The sequence below is a fragment of the Myxocyprinus asiaticus genome, chromosome 24 (assembly GCF_019703515.2).
Source record: "Myxocyprinus asiaticus isolate MX2 ecotype Aquarium Trade chromosome 24, UBuf_Myxa_2, whole genome shotgun sequence".
NCBI lineage: Eukaryota > Metazoa > Chordata > Actinopteri > Cypriniformes > Catostomidae > Myxocyprinus > Myxocyprinus asiaticus.
In genome coordinates, this window is record NC_059367.1 from 26080983 (window position 1) to 26108400 (window position 27418).

Consider the following 27418-nt stretch of genomic DNA (forward strand, 5'->3'; position numbering starts at 1 on the left):
AAATGTACTACAAATAAACTGTTACAATTTTATGGACTACAAAAAATGGTGCTCCATTTCATTTGAGTGCTACAGTGGAGGGGAAGTTTTCAGTGAATAACGACTTAAATATCTGTCTCAAAGCACAAAGCTATAGTATGGCTTCAGAAGACTTGGAATATAGTACACGAATCATATGGACCACTTTTATGACACATTTATGGGGCTTTTTTGTCATTTTGGAGCTTGACAGCCCAAGTTTATGGAAACCGTGGAGTGCCAATTAAAAAAGAATGAAGAAATAACATATCAAAATATTAATTTGGAGCAAGTAATTTGGAGAAAGCTCGAAAGTTTATTAGTTGCCCCCATGAGTCAACTATCCAATGGCATTTTTAAACTCGGTTGTCAAATGGAGAAAGAAAAGCGATTGGCAAATGGAAAAAGAAAATCCAAAGTAAAACAAAAAAGAAAAGCCATTGGAAAATGAATGAAGAAATGCAATTGCCAATTGCTTTTTTAAAACACAATATAAAAATGACTTATTAATGCTATTTTATTGTTACATTTAATTGCATTTTAAACATGAATTAAATACATGATTTAATAATGCACAATTTCATTGTTAAATATAATTACATTTTAAAACATAAAATAAATACATTTTAATATGTTTATTTATTTGTCCATATAAATTGGTTTATTTATTCACATTTTATTTTCAAATACATAGATTGATCATTTATTTCTTTATTGTTTTTTAATTGGCACTCCATGGCTTCCATACAAGTTCCCTATCACTTTCACTATTCAAAAAAGAGTGTCCGGTACATTCTTTGAAAATTCCTCTTTTTTAGTTAAACGGAAGAACAAATGTCATATTTTAGTTTGGAATGACATTAGGATGAGTAAATGATGAATTGCCATTTTGGGTGAACTGTTCCTTTAATTTAATCTTTAAAAACTCCTTGTGAGTTACAATAGACAGTGTGTCACAAACCATCCTTAATATTTCTTCTCCAGTGAGGCTTCTAGAAACTTACCATCTCCCAATTGGATGTGTTCCTGACTCGATACTGAACCTGGTACACCAGACTCATCCAGCCCATCTGCACATCTGCTGACGGAGGCGGAGCCCAGCGCACAAGAACATCAAAGTGCAACCTGGAGCGACTGACGTTCAGTAGAGTCCAGTTCAGCCCAATTGGTGGGTCAGGATGCACTGAGGAGGTCACAAGAAAATATTAAGTATAAAAGACATAGTGATCCCAAATGTTAACAAATTACAAATATGAAATATGCAACAATGCACAGCTGAATTAACAGAGATTCTTTTTACTGTCTTTAAGCTTGCACAATGTAATTTTACACATATTAATCACTTAACACTTTTTTGCCCAGCTTACCTATGTTTTCCACTGTAAAGCAGTCCTCGTCATAGGTTATATTCTGGGGGAATGAGCGCAGCTGGATGCAGTAGGAGGTCCAGATGTGCGTGAAGGTCTTGTTGAAGTAGCACTCGTTCTCCACAGTGGATGTGTAGTCAGGACACTCCTGCCACTCACTAGAGAGGGCACTTAATACCAATATATATTTAAACTAGAGTTGGGGTACTCGAGTTTGGACTTGTCATGGACTCGGATGCATTTTTACTCGGACTTGACTTGGACTCGAGCCTTTGGGACTCTAGATTTCGGAGTCCAGCCGAGTCCATGACATTTGTGATGCAATTAAAAAAATATATACATAAAATAACAAAACAGAAATGAATGAACACATCTCTGTCTGGATGCAGCTGTATTAGCCCCTGAAGTCGTAGACATAGCCAGAGTTGTTTCACTGTGTTTAAGCAAACACATGCACACAAACATACGCACGTGCACAGGCACACTCATCAGTCAACCAATACGCATGAATGTTACTACAGAGACTACTGTATAACATTGACTACCGGCTGGCACAACGAAAACATAAAGACGGGTATGTATCCAATATAACAGAAACTAAACAAGGCAGTTTCACACGACACGGGACCTGACAACTAGTAAAATTGTGTGTGGCATTTGTGCAGCCATGATGGTGCTTGCACTGTGGTTTCATCGTGGTTAAAATCTTAAAATCAAGAACTTCACTGAGCCAAGTCACCCACATCATGACTCTCACAATTTACTAAAAACAGCATATCGAAATAAAAATACATAAATTTGACACAAAATATTAATATTGGATATTAAGTCTTTTTAGGCGTAATGTATCTACACATGTAGGATTCTGTGGTCTTTTGTGGTCCACGCAGTGTTGTCAGCTTTAACTGGTCCATAATAGCTTGATGAATTAACTGTGTAACTTTTTAAATAGTTGGGGGAAAAAGTGTTATTGCTAAAGCAGACAGCAACTCTAAACAGATAAACAGCACCTATTTATTATTGATTGACTATTTTCAAATCATTGACGAGCTGCTTAAAATACAGTCTTTTACAGCATTTGTCCACCATTCACAACATTCAACCATGCACAATAAAATATTAGGATATTTTGGGCAGTGAAATGTTTTGTTTATAATTTAATTATAGACTATAAAATAAATGTATTATTCGATGACAGAGTTTGTGTATGTAGCTAAACTTCATGTTACGAGATGAATTTAGTTGGTTATGACGTTTTTATTTTAAATGTTTATTTATTTTATTTTATTTGTATTTTAAACTAACGGGTAACTTATGCACATCTTTTTTTAGCCTTCATCTCTGACACTTTTGAAGGACAATTCTGTTAAATGTATGACTCAAAATTATTATTCTCCATGTTTTTGCGGTTAAAGAATAGTTCAATGAAATTTTCTTTGGTTGGTATTTAAAGATTTCAGATTGATTGCAGACCAACGTGGCTGCCGCTCAAGCAAATATAAATTATTATTATTTATTTATTTTTCTCTTCTGCGGCAGCTGCTGCGAGATGCACATGGACGCATCAGGGATTTAGGTACACGAGCAGCACGCAGAACTGCCTTGCATTGTGCTGTTTCCCGCAAATTAACTGTAAAATCATGTCCGTGATGACACGGCCCTAATATTATCAGTGGGCTTTTCCAGTGTTTTTGGATGTAGCATCTGCAGTCAAATCATGAGACATAACTTCTCAGCGAGTGCTAATTACTGCTGTGTTGACTCATTTGTATGTACTGTATTTTCCCAAATCAGTCGACAGATAGAGAAAAAGATTCAGAAAATATCTCAGTATTGACTATTATTTCTTTAGATACGGAACATTTTACATACAACTAAATTAAATTGAACTGACAAATTGAAAATGAAGTAGAAATAAAAACGAAATAAAAATTCAAAACATAACGTTGGTTTTAATGACTAACGCAGCTTTCACTTTCTTTAATCTATGTTTGAGGGGAGGGGAAAAAGCAACAAATAATTGAAAAGTCAACAGAACACAATAAGAAGTGTGTTGAAGGACAGTTTTGTCTTCATACACCTAAAGCATAAGCTTTCATTCTGAAACCACTTTGAAGTCTGTTCAGCAGGAAACTAATCATAAAATATACATATATATATATATATATATATATATATATATATATATATATATATATACGTATATATATATATATATATATATATATATATATATATATATATATATGAAATGCAACAGATGTATTTTTATTACATTTATACTGACAGTGAAGTTTAAAATTAGCTTAAAATATTGATGTTGAATTTACGGTTACAATTTTAATTCAGATTCATGAACAGATTCATTCTGACTAGACTCGGACTCGGCCTGTTATGGACTCCGACTCTGCCCCTTTTGGACTCGGACTCGATTGTTTAAAGACTCGGACTTGTCTTGGACTCGACTAAGGTGGACTCGAACCCGACACTAATTTAAATCATTAACAGACATATTCAGTACATGTAGTTTAAACACAATATTACACATAAGTATTATGTAATGTGAGGCACATTTAACAGTAATTTGACGGAATATCTAACAACATGAATTACTAGCTTAGTTCTTTTTGAACCTTACTTTTATAACACACTCACTCTGTCATATTGCTTCAGTAGAGTATTAATTATCTAAATAATCTAAAGAGTGTTCTCACATGTGACACATTATAAGGCCTGCAACATTATCCTAGCAGGAGGGACAATTTGTACTTATTTAATTAACTGTATCCTCCCCTGCCTTTGAAAAGGTAGTTGGTGTCTTGGGATGTTTTGTCTCTTACTTTTTGGTCTGGTAGAAGACCCTGAGGGCTCCAGGCTCAGTGAGGTTCTGAAAGGTCCCAGCGCTCCACCAGCAGCGGAAGGTCTCCTGCTCTCTGGATCGGCAGCCAGTGAAATGGGGACCTCTGGATGGATCTGATACAGAAAGGAATGAGAAAATTAAGCAGCCTATAAAAATCAATGCAGAGTAAAAGTTATGACAGAAAGGTAATCAAGTAAAAATGATCCAATTGGGGTATGTAAGTGGAATGGATCAACAGCAGTTTCCTCTCTCTGCCCATAGCATTCTGTAATCACTCCACAGCAATGCTCTATTGCAAAATTTGACCCCGTTTCTGATCCACTGTATAAGTTCTGTATATACAGTAAGTTCTTTCAATATGTTTTTTATTTTTATTATTTCACAAATCTTTGGGCACAAGATACACTCAAAAATATTTAAGTCTATTTCTAAGATTTACGCATTTCAACCGGTGAGATATCTCAGGACACTTATTTCATTAATATCTTTAGGGAGTAGGAAAAAAGTGTTGCATACTTTTCCATGAAAAAAATAGCTTACAGCTTCTTTAAACCATGTCTTTAAATCTTACTTTTGCCAGGAGTGTATTAAAAAAAACAACAACTAAATAATACTTAAAGAAAAGATTCTTACATAAAAAGTAGCCTGTTAGCATGTGTTATGCTCGTAAGAAAGTGGTATCAGAGTGTTCCTGGAGCGAGAGAAAACACACAGATGCTCTGGGTGTAATCATGCAGCTCCACTACATTTACATACTTTCTTTCAATATATTCATATTAAAGGAATATTCCGGGTTCAATACAAGTTCAGCTCAATCAACAGCATTTGTGGCATAATGTTGATTAACACAAAAAAAAATTTGATTCGTCCATCCTTTTCTTTCAAAAAAGCAAAAATCGTTACAGTGAGGCACTTACAATGGAATTGAATGGGGCCATTGTAAGGGTTGGAAGGTTTAAAAGGCAGAAATGTGAAGCATATAATTTCATAAAAGCACTTACATTAACTGTTCTATTAAAACTCATGTATAATTTGAGCTGTAAAGTTGATTAAATCGTCATTTTTGCAGTCATTTCAGGGTTTTAGGGTTTGGTGACATTACATCGTCATGGCAACAAAGATGTAAAATTAGTTATAATTTTACACAGAAAAGGTGATTGTAAAATCATGTTTACATGCATATTGTTTGTATCTTGTGTCTATACATTTGAAATAGTGAGTATTTTAACATTTATGGATTGGCCCCATTCACTTCCATTGTAAGTACCTCACTGTAACCCAGATTTTTGCTTTTTTTAAAGTAAAGGAGGGGCAAGTCAAAATGAATTTTTGTGGTATTCAATATTATGCTACAAATGCTATCGAGTAACCTTAACTTGTTTTGAACCTGGAATATTCCTTTAATTTCCTGTTCATATTCATAACTAATTAGCACCATAATAAATAAAAGAGTATTTTATTTTCTGTAATTAATTATCTCAAGCCTCTTAGTAACACTGTGCACACATATGATACGATGAATAACAAGTGCTTATTATTATATAGGAATGTATATTATTTGCTGGCACATTCTTAGCTGTGTCCTCTGCAGTTGAGCTCCTCTGGTGCCAAGTTTACCAGCAGTTCCCGCAGTTTTCTGCTTTTGCGCAGCCATAAATAAGACTTGGAGGGCGCAATTGATTTCTCGCCCTCTATGTCTCCGCTTCTTCCCTAACTGTAATATAAATCAGTCGAGCTAGCATGTGGCCCCAAATCAGCTTGGTATCAAGATTGTCTATGACACAGTGTAGAGATTAGGCCTCTATTTGATCCTCTTCCAAACCGTACCTGTGAAAGTACATCTAGCTTAAGTTAATGTAAGCTTTGGCAATAGAGAGGGCCGTTAAAAAATCTAATTTACTCTGAAGCAATGTTTCTGCTGAGAATCCCTCCCCCACACACCCATATATCCCCCGTCTCTTGCGTCCAGCCCTCCTCTAGTGACAACAAGATGTATTTTCTCCTGAACCGCAGCTGCTGAGCAGTACAGAACTGTGGCTCTCATCATGTGGGGAAGGGATTGTCAGCGCAAACTCAAAGTTTATACAAACACGCATTCAGGACACAAATATACACAAAGGCAAACCCACACTTTGCTGGTAAGGTTTGGTGAGCTTACTAAACTGAACAAAAATTGAGTAGTACAGACATTGGGCCTTATTTTGAGCAAATTTCTGTGTAAATCATATGTAAAACCATTCAATTCAATTGGACAATTAAAATATAACAGATTCATGATTTTTTCATGATGAAATGTTCAGAAATGTTCTACTTGTGTTTTTAATTATGTGAAGAGCTCTATTTTCGTAAGCGCGTGAAGCATAGCGCTATGTGCTAAGACAGTGTGCTATGTCTTATCCACTTTTCGTGAGAGCGCTAATTCGAAGAACAAGTGGCTGTGAGTGGGAGTGTTTGCACTATATGTGGGTGTATGCATGCAAATTGAAGGTGTACTGCATGTTAATGAAGTGGTGCAAAGCGCAATTTGCCATTTTCCTGAGAAATAGGTAATTGTGCAAAGATGTTTCAAAAGCAGGTCTTATCTCAACGCAAAGTCTAAACTCAGTTCTTGCATTCACAGTTTGGAGATTCCACCAGCAGATGGTAATAAAGTTCATGTCCAAACTCTGAAAATATAGTGGAACATCAAATTATGTCCCTGACAATCACAGTTTTATGAATCACGTTTTTATTTTTTTATTTGTGTTGGAGTAAAATGTTTGGATTTGGTATGATTTTTAGACCACTTTGCTACCTAGGGGGACAAGTAGCGAAGCTGCTGGAACCCTATTGTAATTGTACTGATTTTCTTCTTTTTCTTATCCGTATTTTTTTTTCCGGCCCTAAAAGTGACTGGGCATTAGAGACCGTAAGTCGTGGATACACCAAACTTGGCAGGATGGTTCCAAATTCCCCCCACCACTCAGGCACACAAACGCACACCAATCTGACCCTATGTGGCGCTATAATAAACACTTTTACATTTTGGCTCATATCTCTGCAACCGTCAATAATTTTTCTCCACCATTTTGAAGAAATTAGGTATACATCATCTACAGACCCCCCCCCCCCGACAAAAAGTTATAAAAATAATTTTGATACGTCAAATCGTTCCAAAGATATTAATGATATAATTCCTTCGCTTTAATGCGATTTGAGTAATTTATCAATATCTACTCAATACAAACTCCAAACGTAACCAAACTCGGTACACATAGTCAACAGGATGTTTAGAAGATGTCAGTAAAGTTTCGTACAATTCCACCCCTAGGGGATGCTACAACTAAAAAACTGTGATAACTCTGCAGCCGTTTGAGTGACAAAGTTCAAATTAAATATAAATTTTCTTTGGTTCAAATGCTAACAAATTCTTAAAAAATCGATTTGACAAATTCACAAAAATGGCTGCCAGTGGCCAATCAAATTTCAGCACCTTATAACTCCTATTGGGAATGGCCAAGGGTTATGGAAATTACTATACACAAGCAGGGTATCTACAAGAAGCCACATTTTGTAACAAACAGCCACACGGTGGCGCTATAATTAGCTAATTCGTGTTTTTGCTAATATCTTCGGAACCCTATAGGCTACAATAAAAACTTGTAGCTTCTCTGAATCCACCAGTGTCCCCAAATCATATGGTCACTTGAATTTTCATTTCCACAGGAAATGTTTTATCCAATTTAGATTTATTTGAAAAACATAATTTTTCGAACTCGTTCTAGGCCGTTTGCCAGATTCTTATGAAACTTGGTATACATCATTTACTGACCCTCCTGACAAAAACATATCAAAAGAATTTTGATATGCCATATCGTTCTGAAGATGTAAGCAAATATGTTTTGGGGCATGGCCTATAATGACTAATTAGCCTGTATCTTGTGAGTGCAATTTTCAAACTTAACAAATCTTTGTACATATAGACAAGAGAATACTCTGAGGTAACATGCTGAGTTTCACTCATTTTTGATGCTAGCAAGTACTATAACTTAAGAAAATCCTAATTGTGCAACAGTGCTCAAAGCAGTTGAATTAACTCCAGAACTGTAAAGGATAAAAAAAAATATATATATTTCTGTGAATCCATCAGTGCCTCCAAATCATGTAGTCACATGAATTTCCATTTCTGCAAAAAACTTTTCTACCATTTTCATTTTTTGAAAAACCTTTTTCAAACTCGTCCTAGGCTGTTTGCCTGATTCACTCGAAACTTTGTATACATTATCTACAGACATTCCTGACAAAAAGTAATCAAAAGAATTTAGATACGGTAAATCCTACAGAAGATATTAGCCGATAGGTTTTTTGGTATGGCCTATTATGACTAATTGACCCATATCTTGTGAGCACATATTTTAAACTTAACAAAACTTAGTGTACATGCACAAAAGATTCTGAGGTAACATGCAAAATTTCATCAATTTGGCATGGCTGTAACATAAGAAACACCTAATTTCTCAACTTCATATGCATAAAGGCAGTACTGTTTGTCCACCAGAGGGAGCCACATAACTATAAATCATTCAAAGGGTCCTAAAAGAGTAATTAAAGGTAATGTGAGTGGTGGTGGCTTAGTGGGCTAAAGCACATTACTGGTAATCAGGATGTTGCTGGTTCAATCCCCACAGCCATCACCATTGTGTCCTTCGGGACATTTTTGTCTTTTTCATTTTCATTTTTTCTATAATTTTGGCTGTGTTAATGCCAATGGCATAAATTTAGCCAAAGGTGTGTATTTTTGGGGGAATTTTGATATTTCAGCCTCAGTTCCTATAATAAATCTATAATACACTGTGTACACAAAATAGTTACACTCAGGATCTTCAGGACAAAAATGTCCCCATTGAAACTCATTAAAACTGCAATATTTCATCCCAGTGCCATTCAAGCATAAAATCACGAATTCTGTTATATTATGCTTTCATTCCAGAGCCCTTTTTTCAAAATGTAATTTTTTAATCATTTACACCAGATGGCGCCATTTTTCTCATGTTTAACCTATGGAGCAAATACATGCTTTTTTCCTATTTTCTGTTTGCTGTATTATAGAGCACTGCAGGCCAATTGAATAAATAATGCAGCTAAAATTGCGTGGGTGTGTTGGTATGGATGTCAGAGTGTGTTTTGTATGTGTGTATTGATAAATTTGTGTATGTGTGTGTAAAAAACAACAATGGCATTATGTAAACAAATGGGCATTTAAAGGGTTAAAATCCTGAAAATGAATGAATATTTGGTAGTTAAATAAAATAGTTAAATAACTAATTGAAAGTGGAAAACAATGTTAATATATAATATTTTTATTGCAGTTTTTTGACGCGGACATTTTTCTCCTCTAAGGACCTCTGGGTAACTTTTTTTTATTGATGCACATATCGCATATCATCAAGTAATGTTTACCACAGACCTTATTTTTCACATAAGTTCAAAAACCCCATTATAAAAACTCATAGGGAAATCCAAAGGGAACCAATGACAATTCTCTTCCGGGTTTTAGGACTACAAGCTGAACAGCTCTATAGCATAAAAAAAATAAAAAAAATCTGTTTTTAAACTACTGTCAGTTTTCCAAGCAAGCACTACCCACGTCTTCCATTGGTTGGACCATGATGTTAAAACAAACAGAGTAAAAACCACAAGGCACACTTTTCGGGGTGTCAGCTTACGAATGGCTAAAAGCTGTCTCTGCATATAAGCTTGAATAGGAGTATTTTAAATATGGTATAGTATTTAAATATTAAAAAAATGACACACTTCACCTTTAAGATTACAAATCATCAATAAATGCTACCTAATGCATGTTTAATCTCTCTTAAAGAACATCTTACAATATGGCTCACTTCATCTTACAAAACATCCAATATCCTAAAATCACATTAAAGTGCTGAATATAAATATGTAATGATTCTAAAAGAACCTGGCTATGATCTAAAACCCATTCTTTCAGATTAATATGGAGGTCAGTAAAGCTGCTCTAGAACATTTCATCAAGTGTCCTGCGCGCGCTCTCTCTCTCTCTCTCTCTCTCTCTCTCTCTCTCTCTCTCTCAAAACTCTGTAACTACAGCACCATCACCATTGAAATTCCTGCATGAGCAATAAAAAGTGCCTGCCATGAATCTTATTAGGTCTGAGATGAACAGATGATATGAGGGCCACTGAAGAAAGGCATGGCAGACATAGCAGATAAGAACATTATCACTACTAATTTGTTTCTGGTCAGTGTTTGGTTTTATGCTAGAAAGGGGACTTTCGGTGCTCGAGGACACACAATTTGCTCTTAAATATGTTGCAAAAGCATGGACCAGTTAGAAGTCACAGCGGGATACTCATTTTATGACGCTGACAAATCAGACGTGAAGAAAATATTACTACTCAAAGAACTACAGGATATAATGTATATATTCTAATACACTAATAGCATGCCAATTCACATACTATTGTCAATCACTTGCTTTTGCTAGAGGTATGATGGTGAAGTGAGCCAAAATACGTAAAACCAATGGCTCTTGTGCAAAACCAAAATACACTGATCAGCCACAACATTAAAACCACTGACAGGTGAAGTGAATAACATTTATTATCTCGTTACAATGGCACCTGTCAAGGGATGGGATATATTAGGCAGCAAGTGAACACTCAGTTCTTGAATGTCATGTGTTGGAAGCAAGAAAAATGGGCAAGCGTAAGGATCTGAGCAACATTGACAAGGGCCAAATTGTGATGGCTAGACAACTGGGTCAGAGCATCTCCAAAACGACAGGTCTTATGGGATGTTCCTAGTATGCAGTAGTTAGTACCTACCAAAAGTGGTCCAAGGAAGGACAACCTGTGAACCGGTGACAGGGTCATGGGCTCCCAAGGCTCATTGATGCACATGGGGAGCAAAGGCTAGACCGTCTGGTCCGATCCCATAGAAGAGCTACTGTAGCACAAATTGCTGAAAAACTTAAAGCTAGGGTATGCAATCTTTTCCAGAAATGTTTTTTGTTATACTGGTTGAAAGTCTCTTCACATCCTGATAGCAATCAATAATTTAAGTGGTCTAAATGTAAAAAAAAATATATGTATCTTCTGTGGAAGGGACAGGACTAAACAATTATTGACATTGCATTCGGTCCGAATGTAATGACAGGATGTCCTTCCTGTCTGTCAATCTATATTTGCATACCGCCGCGCAACTTGTTCGCGCAGACAATAATACGTCATCAGCGCGGGTTTCTTGACGCTGTGCAGAGCGAGTGGAGAATGGAAGGCGAACCGCAGCTACCTTATGTTCCTCCTGAACCACAAGTAGAAGGAAACAAGAAAAGAAAGACCGTGTTAGAAACTTCTACAACGAAAAAACTTCTGGATCAAGAGTGTGCTAAAAGCAGAATTAACTCTGCTCTTCGTGTGTTCATGTGTGATAGAGGAGGCGTGGCTTTGGAGACACCTCTGAAGCGAGGGCGGGCTCTATGCTTTCAAAGCTAGCTTGCTAACTGCTAGCCTCTCTGGATTACACACACTAGCTTTAATGCTGGCCACGATAGAAAGGTGTCAGAGCACACAGTGCATCGCAGCTTGCTGCTTATGGGGCTGCATAGCCGCAGACCAGTCAGAGTGCCCATGTTCACAGCCGAAAGCGCCTAAAATGGGCACGTGAGCGTCAGAACTGGACCATGGAGCAATGAAAGAAGGTGGCCTGGTCTGATGAATCACATTTTCTTTTAGATCATGTGGACAGCCGGGTGTGTGTGTGTCGTTTACCTGGAGAAAAGATGGCAAAAGGATGCACCATGGGAAGAAGGCAGGCCAGCGGAGGCAGTGTGATGCTCTGGGCAATGTTATGTTGGGAAACATTGGGTCCTGGCATTCATGTGGATGTTACTTTGACACATTCCACCTACCTAAAGATTGTTGCAGACCACGCACACCCCTTCATGGCAACAGTATTCCCTGATGGCAGTGGCCTCTTTCAGCACGATAATGCACCCTGCCACACTGCAAAAATTGTTCAGGAATGGTTTGAGGAACATGACAAAGAGTTCAAGGTGTTGACTTGGCCTCCAAATTCCCCAGATCTCAATCCGATTGAGCATCTATGGGATGTGCTGGACCAACAAGTCCGATCCATGGAAGCCCCACCTCGCAACTTACAGGAATTAAAGGATCTGCAGCTAACGTCTTGGTGCCAGATACCACAGGACACCTTCAGAGGTCTTGTGGAGTCCACACATCGATGGGTCAGAGCTGTTTTGGCGGCACGAGGGGGATCTACACAATATTAGGCAGGTGGATTTAATGTTGTGGCTAATCTGTGTATTTCTGAGGCTGCACTCTAATTAACTTATTTTTCTCTTCATGTGACAAAAAAACCATGTCAAATCATATTCATAATAAATGGAAAATGAAAATGATGTACAGTTGAAGTTAGAAGTTTACATACACCTTAGCCAAATACATTTAAACTGTCACAATTCCTGACATTTAATTGTTGAAAACATTCCCTGTCTTAGGTCAGTTAGGATCACTACTTTATTTTAAGAATGTGAAATGTCAGAATAATAGTAGAGAGAAATACTTATTTCAGCTTTTATTTCTTTCATCACATTCCCAGTGGGTCAGAAGTTTACATACACTTTGTTAGAATTTGGTAGCATTGCCTTTAAATTGTTTAACTTGGGTCAAATGTTTTGAGTAGCCTTCCACAAACATCTCACAATAAGTTGCTAGAATTTTGGCCCATTCCTCCAGACAGAACTGGTGTAACTCAGTCAGGTTTGTAGGCCTCCTTGCTCGCACACACTTTTTCGGTTCTGCCCACAAATTGGATTGAGGTCAGGGCTTTATGATGGCCACTCCAATACCTTGACTTTGTTGTCCTTAAGCCATTTTGCTACAACTTTGGAGGTATGCTTGGGGTCACTGTCCACTTGGAAGACCCATTTGCGATGAGCTTTAACTTCTGGCTGGTGTCTTGATATGTTGCTTTAATACATCCACAAAAATTTTCCTTCCTTATGATGCCATCTATTTTGTGAAGTGCACCAGTCCCTCCTGCAGCAAAGCACCCCCACAACATGATGCTATCACCCCCATGCTTCACAGTTGGGATGGTGTTCTTCGGCTTGCAAGCCTCACCCTTTTTCCTCCAAATATAATGATGGTCATTATGGCCAAACAGTTCAATTTTTGTTTCATTAGACCAGTGGACATTTCTCCAAAAAGTAAGATCTTTGTCCCCATGTGCACTTGCAAACTGTAGTCTGGCTTTTTTATGGTGGTTTTGGAGCAGTGGCTTCTTCCTTGCTGAGCAGCCTTTCAGGTTATGTCGATATAGGACTCGTTTTACTGTGGATATAGATACTTGTCTACCTTTTCCCTCCAGCATCTTCACAAGGTCCTTTGCTGTTGTTCTGGGATTTATTTGCACTTTTCACACTAAACTACGCTCATCTCTAGGAGACAGAATGTGTCTCCTTCCTGAGTGGTATGATGGCTGCGTGGTCCCATGGTGTTTATACTTCCATACTATTGTTTGTACAGATGAATGTGGTACCTTCAGGCTTTTGGAAATTGCTCCCAAGGATGAACCAGACTTGTGGTGGTCCACAATTGTTTTCTGAGGTCTTGGCTGATCTCTTTTGATTTTCCCATGATGTCAAGCAAAGAGGTACTGAGTTTGAAGGTAGGCCTTAAAATACATCCACAGGTACACCTCCAATTCTGTACACCTCTTATCAGAAGCTAATTGGCTAATTGTCTAAAGGCTTGACATCATTTTCTGGAATTTTCCAAGCTGCTTAAAGGCACAGTTAACTTAGTGTATGTAAACTTCTGACCCACTGGAATAGTGATATAGTCAATTAAAAATGAAACAATCTGTCTGTAAACAATTGTTGGAAAAATTACTCATGTCATGCACAAAGTAGATTCCCTAAACGACTTACCAAAACTATCGTTTTCTAATATTACATTTGTGGAGTGGTTAAAAAATGAGTTTTAATGACTTCAACCTAAGTGTATGTAAACTTCTGACTTCAGCTGTATTTCCTGTGGTATTTGGAGTGTTTAAACACTCTCTTTTCTGTTTATTATCCAAACTGTGAATTATGCCGTTTTTGTGCAAGCAACTGGAACTCTGAAGTGAAGCTTATGAGCCAAAGTACTTGCATAAAAAAGGGGCCATCTATCATTCTGATGAATACTAATCTCTGTATGTGTTTGTGCAGGCATGAATATTTTGGGTCCGTACTGACCAATGATTCCTTGTAGTGACTCAAGAGATGCCACAAATCATACAGTACAGGGATTTTGCCTCAACAAATCAAATAAAAATGACTCCTTAATGAAATTTCATAGTTGAACGACACTTAGAGTTTAATTTATTTATCTTAATTTATTTTTAATTAAAATGATTTCACCTATCCTAGTTTAATTCCAGATTTTTCCAAAAAGTGTAAAAAACTGTGGTGCTACTAAAACATTACAGTGTTTTTGTTTGGGTGTCCCAAACAGTCTGACACAGCAACATTGGCTCAATCAATGGCATGAGTTTGTGGTGGAACTATCTGTTTACTTGACCAATGGCATATGTGGGGGGTGTTCGTGAATCCTGTTATGGTGAAGCTAGAGGTGCAAAAATTACTCATCTTAATATACTGTACAACATAAAATATGCCTAGAAATGAAGAGGAAAAAGCATGAAATTTGTTTCTTTTTCAGTAAAAACTTTGACATTTATTTTTATTAATATGTGATAAAAAACTGTTTGGTATGGAATCCAGTTTCATTTTTTTCACGTACTTATAAAATATTAATTAACTTGTAGTTGCTTATACACACACCTCCGGCTTGGGAACTTAAATAAAGCTACATCTCAAATGGGCAAAGGTTTCCCGCAAATGAAAAACATGATGTTTACTCAACTCCCCACAAATTAAAGAAGACCACCGGTAACTAGGATACCAGCCCAGACTGACAAGCCAGGACAACTGTTCTCCACCTCATCCAGCTGCAAACTTAAATAGGCCTTTTATTGTGCCAATTAAGCCATCTTGATGGATTGTAATAACTCATTTGAAAAAGCACCGTTATCAGTGACTGAGCAGACAATGTCTTGATTGGCTTAGGGATTATGAGCTGTTCGACTGATGAACCATCTTTTCAAGCTCATTTACTAAAAGGAGGACAGTTAGTGGAGTTAATAGCACAATTTGAAAGTGCTTACTTCACCGAAGCTAAGAGACAGAGAGAAATAGCATATTTCATTCACGCAATGCCTGTTACATACGAGTACTTGTCACATTACTAATGTAACACCTGAGCTTCTGTGTAAGCTGTGTGCCATTCAGAAATCTGTGTCTACATCTGTCACATATTACATAAGGTACATGTACACTCACTGAGCACTTTATTAGGAACACTTGTACACCTACTTATCTAATCAGCCAATCGTGTGGCAGCAGTGCAATGCATAAAATCATGCAGATACGGGTCAGGAGCTTCAGATAATGTTCACATCACCCATCAGAATGGGGGAAAATGTGATTTCAGTGATTTAGACCATGGCATGATTGTTGGTGCCAGATGGGCTGATTTGAGTATTTCTGTAACTACAGATCTCCTGGGATTTTCATGCAAAACAGTCTCTAGAATTTACTCAGAATGGTGCCAAAAACAAAAAACATCCAGTGAGTGGCAGTTCAGCGGATGGAAATGCCTTGTTGATTAGAGAGGTCAATGGAAAAATAACCAGACCGGTTCGAGCTGACAGAAAGGCTACGGTAACTAAGATAACCACTCTGTACAATTGTAGTGAACAGAATAGCATTCAAGAATGAAGTACATGTCAAATCTTGAGGTGGATGGGCTACAAAAGCAGAAGCCCATGTCGGGCACTTTATTAGGACCATAGTGTTCCCAATAAAGTGCTAAGTGTAGTTATGTAAGAAATATTTTAAAAACAAAGGTGTCATAAATGAATTCTAATTATAAAACAGATAATTTCAGTGCTAAATTCTGATTGGACAAGTCACAATCCAAGCTGTTGTTAATATGCCTATAAACCCACACCTGATTGGCAACAGCAAACTCCTACAGTTTGGACAATGAACTACAATAATTGGAGAAAATACTGTTTATTCCAATTATTATAAATAATAAATGTCCCTGTTTATTGAGAATTTGTGTGTTTCATCATATTGCGGTTAATGCCATTTTGCGCCTTCGCCACCAAACTTGACATTGTATGTTCTTGCTCATATCTAAATGCCATAAAAATTGCCAATTTAAGTTATATAAACTTTCTCTACAATTTAGACAATTTAATATGGAAAGCCGCTCAACATCATGGGTGTATTACCAATCAGTATGTGCATTAATTTTCAATAATTCAATGGTCTGTTGTCAATTATCCCTTACATGTTTGAAATATGATGGTATAAGAAGACATCAAGGAATCTGGAAACATCATAAAGCCCCAACTCTGTGACAAAAACACTGCGAGGACATTTTGTACCATTAGCATATTGATTCATTCATTAACATGTTAACAAAACACATTACTGAAAGACATTTATATAACATGCAGGGATTCTGAGTCGTTATCATGGAAAAACAGAACATTGTAATTAAACATACAGTAGTTCAAGCATCGTTATCAGATACACAGCTAGTTGATTCTTTTTATATTTGACAGTAATTGCCTCTGGGAGCACTCTGACCGATGTGCTTTCAACAGAAATTAAATAACAAATGAACAAACAGTAATAGCTTAACTGCCTTCACTCAAGATGCAAATACAGTACCTAAACGAAGCTCAAACATCCTTATTATTCCTTATTTTATTTGCTCCAGAAACCTGACTTATGAAAGAACATAGAAAGCTGTTGGTCTTCATTAAATTACATGGTCAGGGTTGGATAATTCTAACAACAACAGGCCATTAATAGCTCCTGCATGTTCTTTTCATTGGAATCACCTCATATGTTGACACTGACTAAGATCCAACTGAGGAATCTATTTTCCAATGAGGTAATTAGGTTAAAAGAGTTTTCAGTATGAAAATTGATATTTTTGAGGAAAATTAAAGGACGCTTTAAGGAATGGTTTGGGATTTCTGCTGCTGTTATTGCCAGAAACACTTTATTGTTGCTCATTTTTTTGACCTCAGCTACAGTCAGGTCACCAGACTTGCAGACGCATTGTAAATAAACAAGCCAAGTAACAGGCACAAAATATGACAGCAGTGGTTATATAATTTTCCTTCCGTCTGTCCTTCAAAAATAATTACCAATTACACACATACAGTGACTAATGAGCACATATTTGTAAAGCCACATTGCATAACTGCAACTAAAGTGGATCAATATTTACTGCAAAATGCAATTAAAATAATCAATTAGGTTCCAAGAAGACAAAAAGTGTGGCAGCAACAGTCCTAACAAAATAACCCTTAGCATATTTAGTTTCTCAATGTAAACAACGATTTCTGATAACAAGAATGACAAGCCAACCTACATGCAATTAAAGAAAGTAACAGAAAGTTAACAAAAAGTTGAGTTTAAGTCCATTCTCAATGCTGTTTTTAACAAAGGCGCCTACACAGAGTTTATATGGTGTCAGAGAATCCATTGATTTTAATTGGTAAGTTGTATGGCAAGGATGTTGAGGGAAAACACAATGGTGCTGTATTCCAGCTTGATTTCAAACCAGCACGGCCCCTTCCATCCCTTCAAACTTAATCTTACGCATTTCTATCCATATCCATTCCAACAATCCATCACAGCTTTCTCTAGTGTGTAGGTGACCTATGTGAGGGAGCCGTGATTTTCCTTTGATGGTAAAAATTGATGGGGCCAGTGGACAGACTCTGAAACCATGCAAAGAAAGTGCTCTACAAGTTATGTCCCAAGGGGAGAAAGACTCTCTCAGAGAGATCCATTACTTCAGGGTCACCTGTGGTAACCATTTAAAATGATTCAAAATTACAAACACGCAAGATGTTTCAAGCACAAGAGTTTCATTTCTGGTAATTCAGCGATATCAACAGCCATAACACGCACAATGCTACAGGTTATGACAGCCATGCTAATATTCACTCCAACAGTCCAATCGCAACTGGAGTATTTGGAAATATTGTAATATTTAAAATAAAAATGTTCATGCCATTCTACCCCTGTGCAATCTTTTCCACATTTTTAAAGCCTTAACAGAAAACAAATATCTCTGTTATGATTCCAAGTTAAATATGAATAAATGACTTCTTAAGGTGTATGTATTATGCACACATGCACCTTAAAGATCCCGATATACTTCATACAAAATCGAAGCACGAACGCTAAAATCTAGCCAAGTTTTTGTGTTCATTTCGTGGTTCGTAACAGTTCTTACTGTTATTGGTCCACGTCATCGGTAGATGTTACCTAAAGCGCCATCTACTACATTTTATGTTGTTCAGTCAGTTTTCAACATGAACACACCGGCTGGCAGAGTTACTAGCAAGCAGGTGGGAATGGGGCCTTTAGATTAAGAAGTATGTCAATTTGACAATTAATCGTCATAATCATGACAAGCCCTAATACAGACAATAAACTGTTAATCACAATTATTTGTATGACTATTTATTAAACGTCAGCCAAATTGTATAATCGTGACAGTCCTACTAGGACAACTCAGAATAAAACAGATAACACTGTAAGCAGATCCTGTACATGAACTACAGCACAATCAGCACAAAATGTGAAAAACAGATTTTACCATCCAAGTTTCTCAAAAAAAACAAAAAAACAATTGGAATTCGAATTTGACTCCTAGTCTTTTTTTGCTTTCCTTTTGGACCACTACTCAGCATTTGTGATTCATTTACTATATTTTCTCTGTATTTTACTCTCTGAAAGGGATAGCAGATTACTAAAAAATGGCACTCAAACTCATGGGCACTCAAACTCATGGCAGCTACAAAAAAAAAATGTTTCATGCAGAACACTTAAGGGGGGCTTTTCAGGGGACTTTTATTTAAAATAATCATGAAAAATATCACAAAGCAGGGTCATCATACTGTACATGACCAAAACACACACAGAAACACATACAAACACTTATGCATGTAAGGAAGTCAAGTGCAGATATGCTATATTTTGTATATATTATGCTATATTAGATATGATACATGCAGTTTTATTATATATATATATATATATATATATATATATATATATATATATATATATATATATATATATATATACAGGTGCATCTCAATAAATTAGAATGTCGTGGAAAAGTTCATTTATTTCAGTAATTCAACTCAAATTGTGAAACTCGTGTATTAAATAAATTCAGTGCACACAGACTGAAGTAGTTTAAGTCTTTGGTTCTTTTAATTGTGATGATTTTGGCTCACATTTAACAAAAACCCACCAATTCACTATCTCAAAAAATTAGAATACATCATAAGACCAATAAAAAAAACATTTTTAGTGAATTGTTGGCCTTCTGGAAAGTATGTTCATTTACTGTATATGTACTCAATACTTGGTAGGGGCTCCTTTTGCTTTAATTACTGCCTCAATTCGGCGTGGCATGGAGGTGATCAGTTCGTGGCACTGCTGAGGTGGTATGGAAGCCCAGGTTTCTTTGGCAGTGGCCTTCAGCTCATCTGCATTTTTTGGTCTCTTGTTTCTCATTTTCCTCTTGACAATACCCCATAGATTCTCTATGGGGTTCAGGTCTGGCGAGTTTGCTGGCCAGTCAAGCACACCAACACCATGGTCATTTAACCAACTTTTGGTGCTTTTGGCAGTGTGGGCAGGTGCCAAATCCTGCTGGAAAATGAAATCAGCATCTTTAAAAAGCTGGTCAGCAGAAGGAAGCATGAAGTGCTCCAAAATTTCTTGGTAAACGGGTGCAGTGACTTTGGTTTTCAAAAAACACAATGGACCAACACCAGCAGATGACATTGCACCCCAAATCATCACAGACTGTGGAAACTTAACACTGGACTTCAAGTAACTTGGGCTATGAGCTTCTCCACCCTTCCTCCAGACTCTAGGACCTTGGTTTCCAAATGAAATACAAAACTTGCTCTCATCTGAAAAGAGGACTTTGGACCACTGGGCAACAGTCCAGTTCTTATTCTCCTTAGCCCAGGTAAGACGCCTCTGACATTGTCTGTGGTTCAGGAGTGGCTTAACAAGAGGAATACGACAACTGTAGCCAAATTCCTTGACACGTCTGTGTGTGCTGGCTCTTGATGCCTTGATCCCAGCCTCAGTCCATTCCTTGTGAAGTTCACCCAAATTCTTGAATCGATTTTGCTTGACAATCATAAGGCTGCAGTTCTCTCGGTTGGTTGTGCATCTTTTTCTTCCACACTTTTTCCTTCCATTCAACTTTCTGTTAACATGCTTGGATACAGCACTCTGTGAACATCCAGCTTCTTTGGCAATGAATGTTTGTGGCTTACCCTCCTTGTGAAGGGTGTCAATGATTGTCTTCTGGACAACTGTCAGATCAGCAGTCTTCCCCATGATTGTGTAGCCTAGTGAACCAAACTGAGAGACCATTTTGAAGGCTCAGGAAACCTTTGCAGGTGTTTTGAGTTGATTAGCTGATTGGCATGTCACCATATTCTAATTTTTTGAGATAGTGAATTGGTGTGTTTTTGTTAAATGTGAGTCAAAATCATCACAGTTAAAAGAACCAAAGACTTAAACTAGTTCAGTCTGTGTGCATTGAATTTATTTAATACACGAGTTTCACAATTTGAGTTGAATTACTGAAATAAATGAACTTTTCCACGACATTCTAATTTATTGAGATGCACCTGTATATATATATATATATATATATATATATGTGTGTGTGTGTGTGTGTGTGTGTGTTTGCTTTCACTAAAACTTTTTCTGTGACTTTACAGTAAATTCCTGGCTACTAATTGCATGACTTTCACAGTATATTTTACAGTAGCATTTCTACAATTTATTAAAATTAAATGACAACTGTATACTGTGACTTCACAGTGAAAAGGACAAATAAATTACTGTAATGTAACTTACAGTATATTACAGTGTTTGTTAATTGTCACCATCCTTGAGATTTGTATGCTGAGTGTTGATATCTTGTGTGCCGGACTGACAACTCATGATAAAAAGTTAATGAGCGATAAAACCAACTCTATTAGTTGGTTTTATAGCCTAGCTTTACAAACATCCCTTCCCCATTGTTCATTTAAAATGATACTGTTTCTTTACTTTCAAATGCATCATATGGTGTAGTTTATACATCATGGGCTGACATAAAGTCAACCACTAAACTGACTATTTTCTCCATACACTATAGTACAATAAATGTTGTTCTTAAACACAATTGCACCAACTGGGAGAAATTTCATTAGAATTAAATAAGAGAAGGTCCCATCCAAAGGGAACACTAAACACTATAATGGTGACTTCAAATGAAACACCATTTTCCCACAACGCAGTGCGGTATTCAAATGTTTTTTTTTTTTTTTACAGTAATTTGTTGTGTTGTGCCAGAAAATGACCTAGCCTGCATTGATTTACAGTAAAATATTGAAAATAGTATTTTATTGTAAGAAATTACTGTGAAAATGTTGTAAAATGCTGGCCATTTTTTACAGTGTATCTACTGTACATACATTTTGCATTTGCAGTGTCTTGTTTCTGAATGTCGTGCCACTGTGGGCCTCTCAGCCTGAGGCCCCCCGAGGCCCCAGATGGTTTGATGCCCCGGGGCACTGGCCCCATTTGCCAGGTTCATAATTCATCATTGCGAGTATGATATTGCTTTTATACCACAGTTCTATAAACTACAGGCTGATATTGAGCTACCTGAATTGTAGACACAATATGGCAAGTTATGTTGTCTACTTCTTCTCTGCAAAGAAAATAGTTTGAAACAAAGCCAAATTACCTAAATATAGAATTATATATATATTAAGGCTGTCAATATAATGTGTTAATTCAGCACAATTAATTATAAAAAAATAAATAAAAAAATCATGCAATTAAAAACACAATTAATCATGCCACTTAACCTTACATAAAACCCCTAATAAGAATTTTTCTACCAACAGAGCAATTTAATGCTAGGTTTTGTCAGTGATGCTAACCTTGTAGGCTCCCCTTGGGCTCTGAGCAGAGTGCATGGCAGTGTCTAGAAGGTAACAACCCTGCAGCCTAAGCCTTGGGAGAGTCTAATTCACTGTTACTATGGTTGGGTTTAGGGTTAGATTTGGTGGCAGGGATAAGGTTAGGCTTAGGTTTAGGGGTGGGTGAAGGGTTTCAGTAGGACTCTAAATAAAAACAATATCAGGAGGTTACCTTCTAGACACGACCAGTACAGTGGTCTTGAGACAAGTTGTAAAGTTTAAACACTACATTTAACCTGACACAGTGTCTTAAAAATGCAGCATTTATGGCTGGAGACACTGAAAACCAGTTAAACGTGATGCAGCCACAGTGAGTTAACTGAAATGTATCTGGCTGATGCACATGTGCACAGACCAACAAAAGTAGCGAAGACAGAAGCAACAATACGTCCTGTGAAAACAGCCCTTTCTACTTCAGAAAGGCTGAAACACTCACTTGCAAAATATATTGCTGTGGACTGTAGGCCAGTAATAGGCTTATGGTTAATTACATGGAAATAAAAAACAACAACAACAACAACAACAACAAAAAGCCTATAATGACTTTTAAAGCCACTTTTGTATTGCCTAATCTAGTAATGCTTTACTCATTTGCCACAATAATGTATGATCTTTGAATTATCTAAACTATTATATTAATTATCTATATTTCTAATTATTTTGATTATCATATATTCAATTATGGAGTGACTATTTGCACCTGGTAGAAATAGCACCTGCCACACTGCGACACTATTTGAACTCCAATAATCTGGTGGAAACACAGAAACTGAAGACAAACTGCACCCCCAGTGATGCTGTAGTGGCTTGGGGTTTAAAGATGGTGTTGATGTGCTTTTTTCATGCGGACAACCCGGGTTCGATTCTGCCTTATTTCTCACTTTTTCCACATCCTGTTTCCTGTCTCCACTTTTAATATTTCCTTTAATCCTACTTATAATAATAAATAAAAATTAATACAAAGGTTGATTTCATCGCAGTGGTCACAGTGAAGGTAGGGGAGAAGGGTTTGATCCCGGTACCATGTTTTTACTAAAGTAATATGGGAACCATATTTTTTTGAAGGAAGCCATAGTTTTAATGCAATTAATTAACCATAGAACTACAGTAATATGGTGTTAATATAGTAAGCATGTTTAATTTTGTGATTACTATAATTTTACTACAAAATACCATGGTGATACTATTGTTAGTGTATATTTTTGTAAAGGAAGGTTAGGGTTAGGTTCAGGGGTTGGTGTAGAGCAGTGCTTCTCAAACCTTTTAGGCTAAGTACCACCTTCGATCAAATCAGAACATTCAAGTACCACATACTGTAGTCACCACCAATGTTCACTCAAATACTTTTTCAGCATAGTCTTAAGGATTATGAGCAACATACACTTTGATTAATATCAATATTCCTGTAGTTCACACAATCAACAAGAGTGTGTTTCTACAAAACCAAACATACAATATTAACATTTAGAACTTTTGCAATCCAGTTCAAACATACTACTATATATATTTAGAAATTTGGAGCTTAGGCATTGCTAGACCCTGTTTTTCATCTCAGCCCCACTAAAATTATGCAGCTAGCATCACCCTTAAAAATATGTGATAATGTGCATGTGATCTATGAAAACAGCAGCTGCAGTAAGTTATCTGAGGTTCATTTTACTCTGAATCATGCCCTTACCAGTCGTTAACTTAAAAACTGGTCAAACTAAGTATTTTCCTTCCCTCTAGTCATAGACAGACTCAGCCATAGGTGACATAGCAGAAATGTTCTTCACATAGGGCTTCCTTGCGCACAGCTGTCAGACGTGCACTCCATTTCTCTGTCCCTCATCCGAGCAATCTTCCAGTGAAACCAAAAACAAAATACAGCCATATACAACCCAGGGTCTTTGAGTCAAAAGCACTATTTAAGATCATATACTTTAAGGAAGTCTGAGAATGTGTAAAATAAACGGAATGATATCTTGTCTCAATCACATCAGTTTTTGCTGTTCTGTTTTCTGCATGGGAATAATATTGTGATGTGTGCACAGAGACATCAGTGCAGCCGCGCACAACGAGAACGTTACCTTTTCACATCCTGCACTGCCGATGTAAAAAAAAAGAAAATGTTGGGCTATCTTAAAGATATATTACAATTGTAATCATACATTAGAAGTAAAACGTGGAAAACATTTGAATAAAACGTGTATTTTTTTAATGTAAATATCCTGGGTCGTGCTGCGTACCACTGGTACACCCTGCACTGATGCCACTATACTGTATTTCATTAAAAGTATAAATAGTATCTGCCACTATTTGCACAGAAGTTGCTTTTGGTTGCTATTTACACTTAGTCCAAATAGCCTCTGCCATTTAATTATCTTTATTTGGGGCTTTTTTCATCAAATACTAATATACGACTCATTGAATTAATCATATTATTTAACTGGCATATCATGTAAATATTTGCATAGAATTTTTGACACCCCTAATATATATATATATATATATAGGTGCCTATACATACTGTATGTATATATATATATATATATATTAGGGCTGACAAAACTTCTATGCAAATAGTTGCATGATATGCCAATTATATAATAATATGGCAATATAGATGCCTGCTAGTGATATAAACATGTGTTTCCACACACACACACACACACACACACACACACACACACATTGGTGCGGCTATCCTTATGAGGACTCTCCATAGACATAATGGTTTTTATACTGTACGAACTATAGATTCTATCCCCTAACCCTACCCCTAAACCTAACCCTCACAAAAAAAAATCTGCATTCATACTTTTTCAAAAACACATCGTTTAGTAAGATTTTGAAGCGATTTGAATTATGGGGACACTAGAAATGTCCTCATAAACCACATTTATAGCATAATACCCTTGTAATTACCAATTTGTAACCTAAAAAAATGTCCTCGAAAACCACCCAAACCCACACACACACTGGTGCTAATCATGAAATGAGACACATTTGTGTGAGTTCAGAGGTGCAGTATGTGTTTCCAGTCTTGTGCTGAGCATAAGATCAGACTGCCATCAGACCAGTGCATAAAAATACCACACTGACAGTTCTGCACTTGCACCATCTGCTGTGCTTTGTCTTTTAAAAAACATTATGCTGAAAGAGGGGCAAGTAGGAAGGGCAGAGGGAGCAAAAGAGACACAGAAATACAGAGCTAGAGAAAGCCCAACTTGAGAGACAACCTCCAAGTACACTTCTGTTATTGTCCTGGTGCCACAAGTTGACGCCACACAGTTGATCTTGATAGCCAACAGAGCTGACATTTTTAACTCAAGAGGTCAACAATCTTGGACACCAACATTTCTAGAATATAGGGAGAAGGTTACCGCTTCCCAGATATTGTGCATACAGTGGCCTCAAAAAGAATCTGGACACTTAAGCCACACTTAAAAATGTATGAATGTTGTTACACTGTCCATAACACAGTATCAACCCAAGTGACATTCATTTCAAAGAAAGATACCAAAAGCATACTTTTTAAACAAAACATTTCACAAAAAGAATTTTGTTAGGTTTTAAATGATAAAACAATACATTTTGTTTAGAATTGAGACAAGAAGAATTTGGGCACTCTCTGGATGTCAAACATAAGTGGAACATGTCCATAGTTAATGTGATGTACTACACTTGTGGCTACTCAACTAGGGCACCTGTACAAACTTGAGGGTAACTGACTTCATATCCACTAAAAATCACTTTCACACCAGTTGGTTAAAAGTAACTGCAAAAATGGCTGAGGAAAGTGAAATTAAAAATGGTCAAGAATCTTTGTTTGCAGATGCCACTTCATATTTTGTTAGCTACTGCAATGAAGTTTATGAATTTTTAGGGCCCTATTTTAAGAGCGCTAGCGCTAAGCGCAGCGCTATGCCACAAGTCATACACACTCAATGGGCATGGCCATGATGTTTTGGTATTTTCATGCAAGTATGCACTAAGTCTAGGCGCAAGTGGGTTTGGCGAAATTGTGCGCACAAAGCACTAATGGGCTGGGTCAAGTACAATTTAATTCTGAGGTTCTTCTCCAACACAGTCTGTGCCCTATTATATAGTCCATTCACTGTCAAGCACCAGTGATGTAACAAAAGACAGCACACTAATAAGAAGTTAGTAGTGTAAATGGACTATGTGCAATGAATTAGAAGAATAGAAATATAACGAAGGAAAGCCACGACTGCAACGTTGCCATGGTCATGTTCTCGCAGTGAGAACATGACCCATCCATGAACGCTGTCTCCGCATATAAGCACATGAGACAGCGATTGTGGCCATTGGAAGCGGAGAGGTAATGACCGCAACCAGGAATTAAACACAGATGGAAAGGCATCTTTAAAAAGATGCTCTCAGTCAGTGCCACTCTTTTAGTAGGGAACATATACTCTTTTATTGCAAGAATATATACTCTTTTAGACTGTCGAAGGGCCCAGGGGGGTCCTCTGCACTCCACCAGTGCGCGAGGGGGAGAAGTCGCTGTAATGCGCCTTAAACTCCAACAGTTTTCTAAGAGGTGAATGGAACGGCAGAGGGATTCAGCTCGCTGAACACAACCGCTCGGCTCCGAAGAAAAAATCTGAATGAGTGGTTGCGAGCCAGCTCCTTTTATACCCGTATGTCCGGGGGAGTGGCATGCAAATTCCACTCGCCAATTCCCACTGGCCTTTTCTCAAAGATCAGAGGTGTTTGGGGCTCCCAAGGGTGACCCCTAGTGTCACTACATCGACACAACAGACTGACAGATAGGGAACAAAAATTGCGCTTAGAATTAGCACTCTCACGAACATTTGAAAGGACGTAGTGCACAGTCGTAACGTGTAGCAAAAATAGAGAGCCCACTCATGAAAATAGAGCCCTTGGTGTGACTTTAGGTTCTATACACTCTTGTGTACTTGTACGCCTGCATTTGTCTCCATTCACTGCATTGTGGTGTATTGAATGCAGT

General features: G+C 37.1%; 1 protein-coding gene across 1 annotated transcript in view; it reads right to left on the reverse strand.

Annotated features, from left to right (window-relative positions):
• Nucleotides 1-27418, reverse strand: part of ghra (growth hormone receptor a) — a 79157-nt gene that overhangs the window by 19287 nt on the left and 32452 nt on the right. The window contains exons 3-5 of the mRNA XM_051653420.1: nt 4226-4358; nt 1386-1555; nt 1023-1201 (exon numbers count right to left, since the gene is read on the reverse strand). Coding sequence (XP_051509380.1) covers nt 1023-1201; nt 1386-1555; nt 4226-4358 — 482 coding nt within the window. The remainder of the gene's footprint in view (nt 1-1022; nt 1202-1385; nt 1556-4225; nt 4359-27418) is intronic.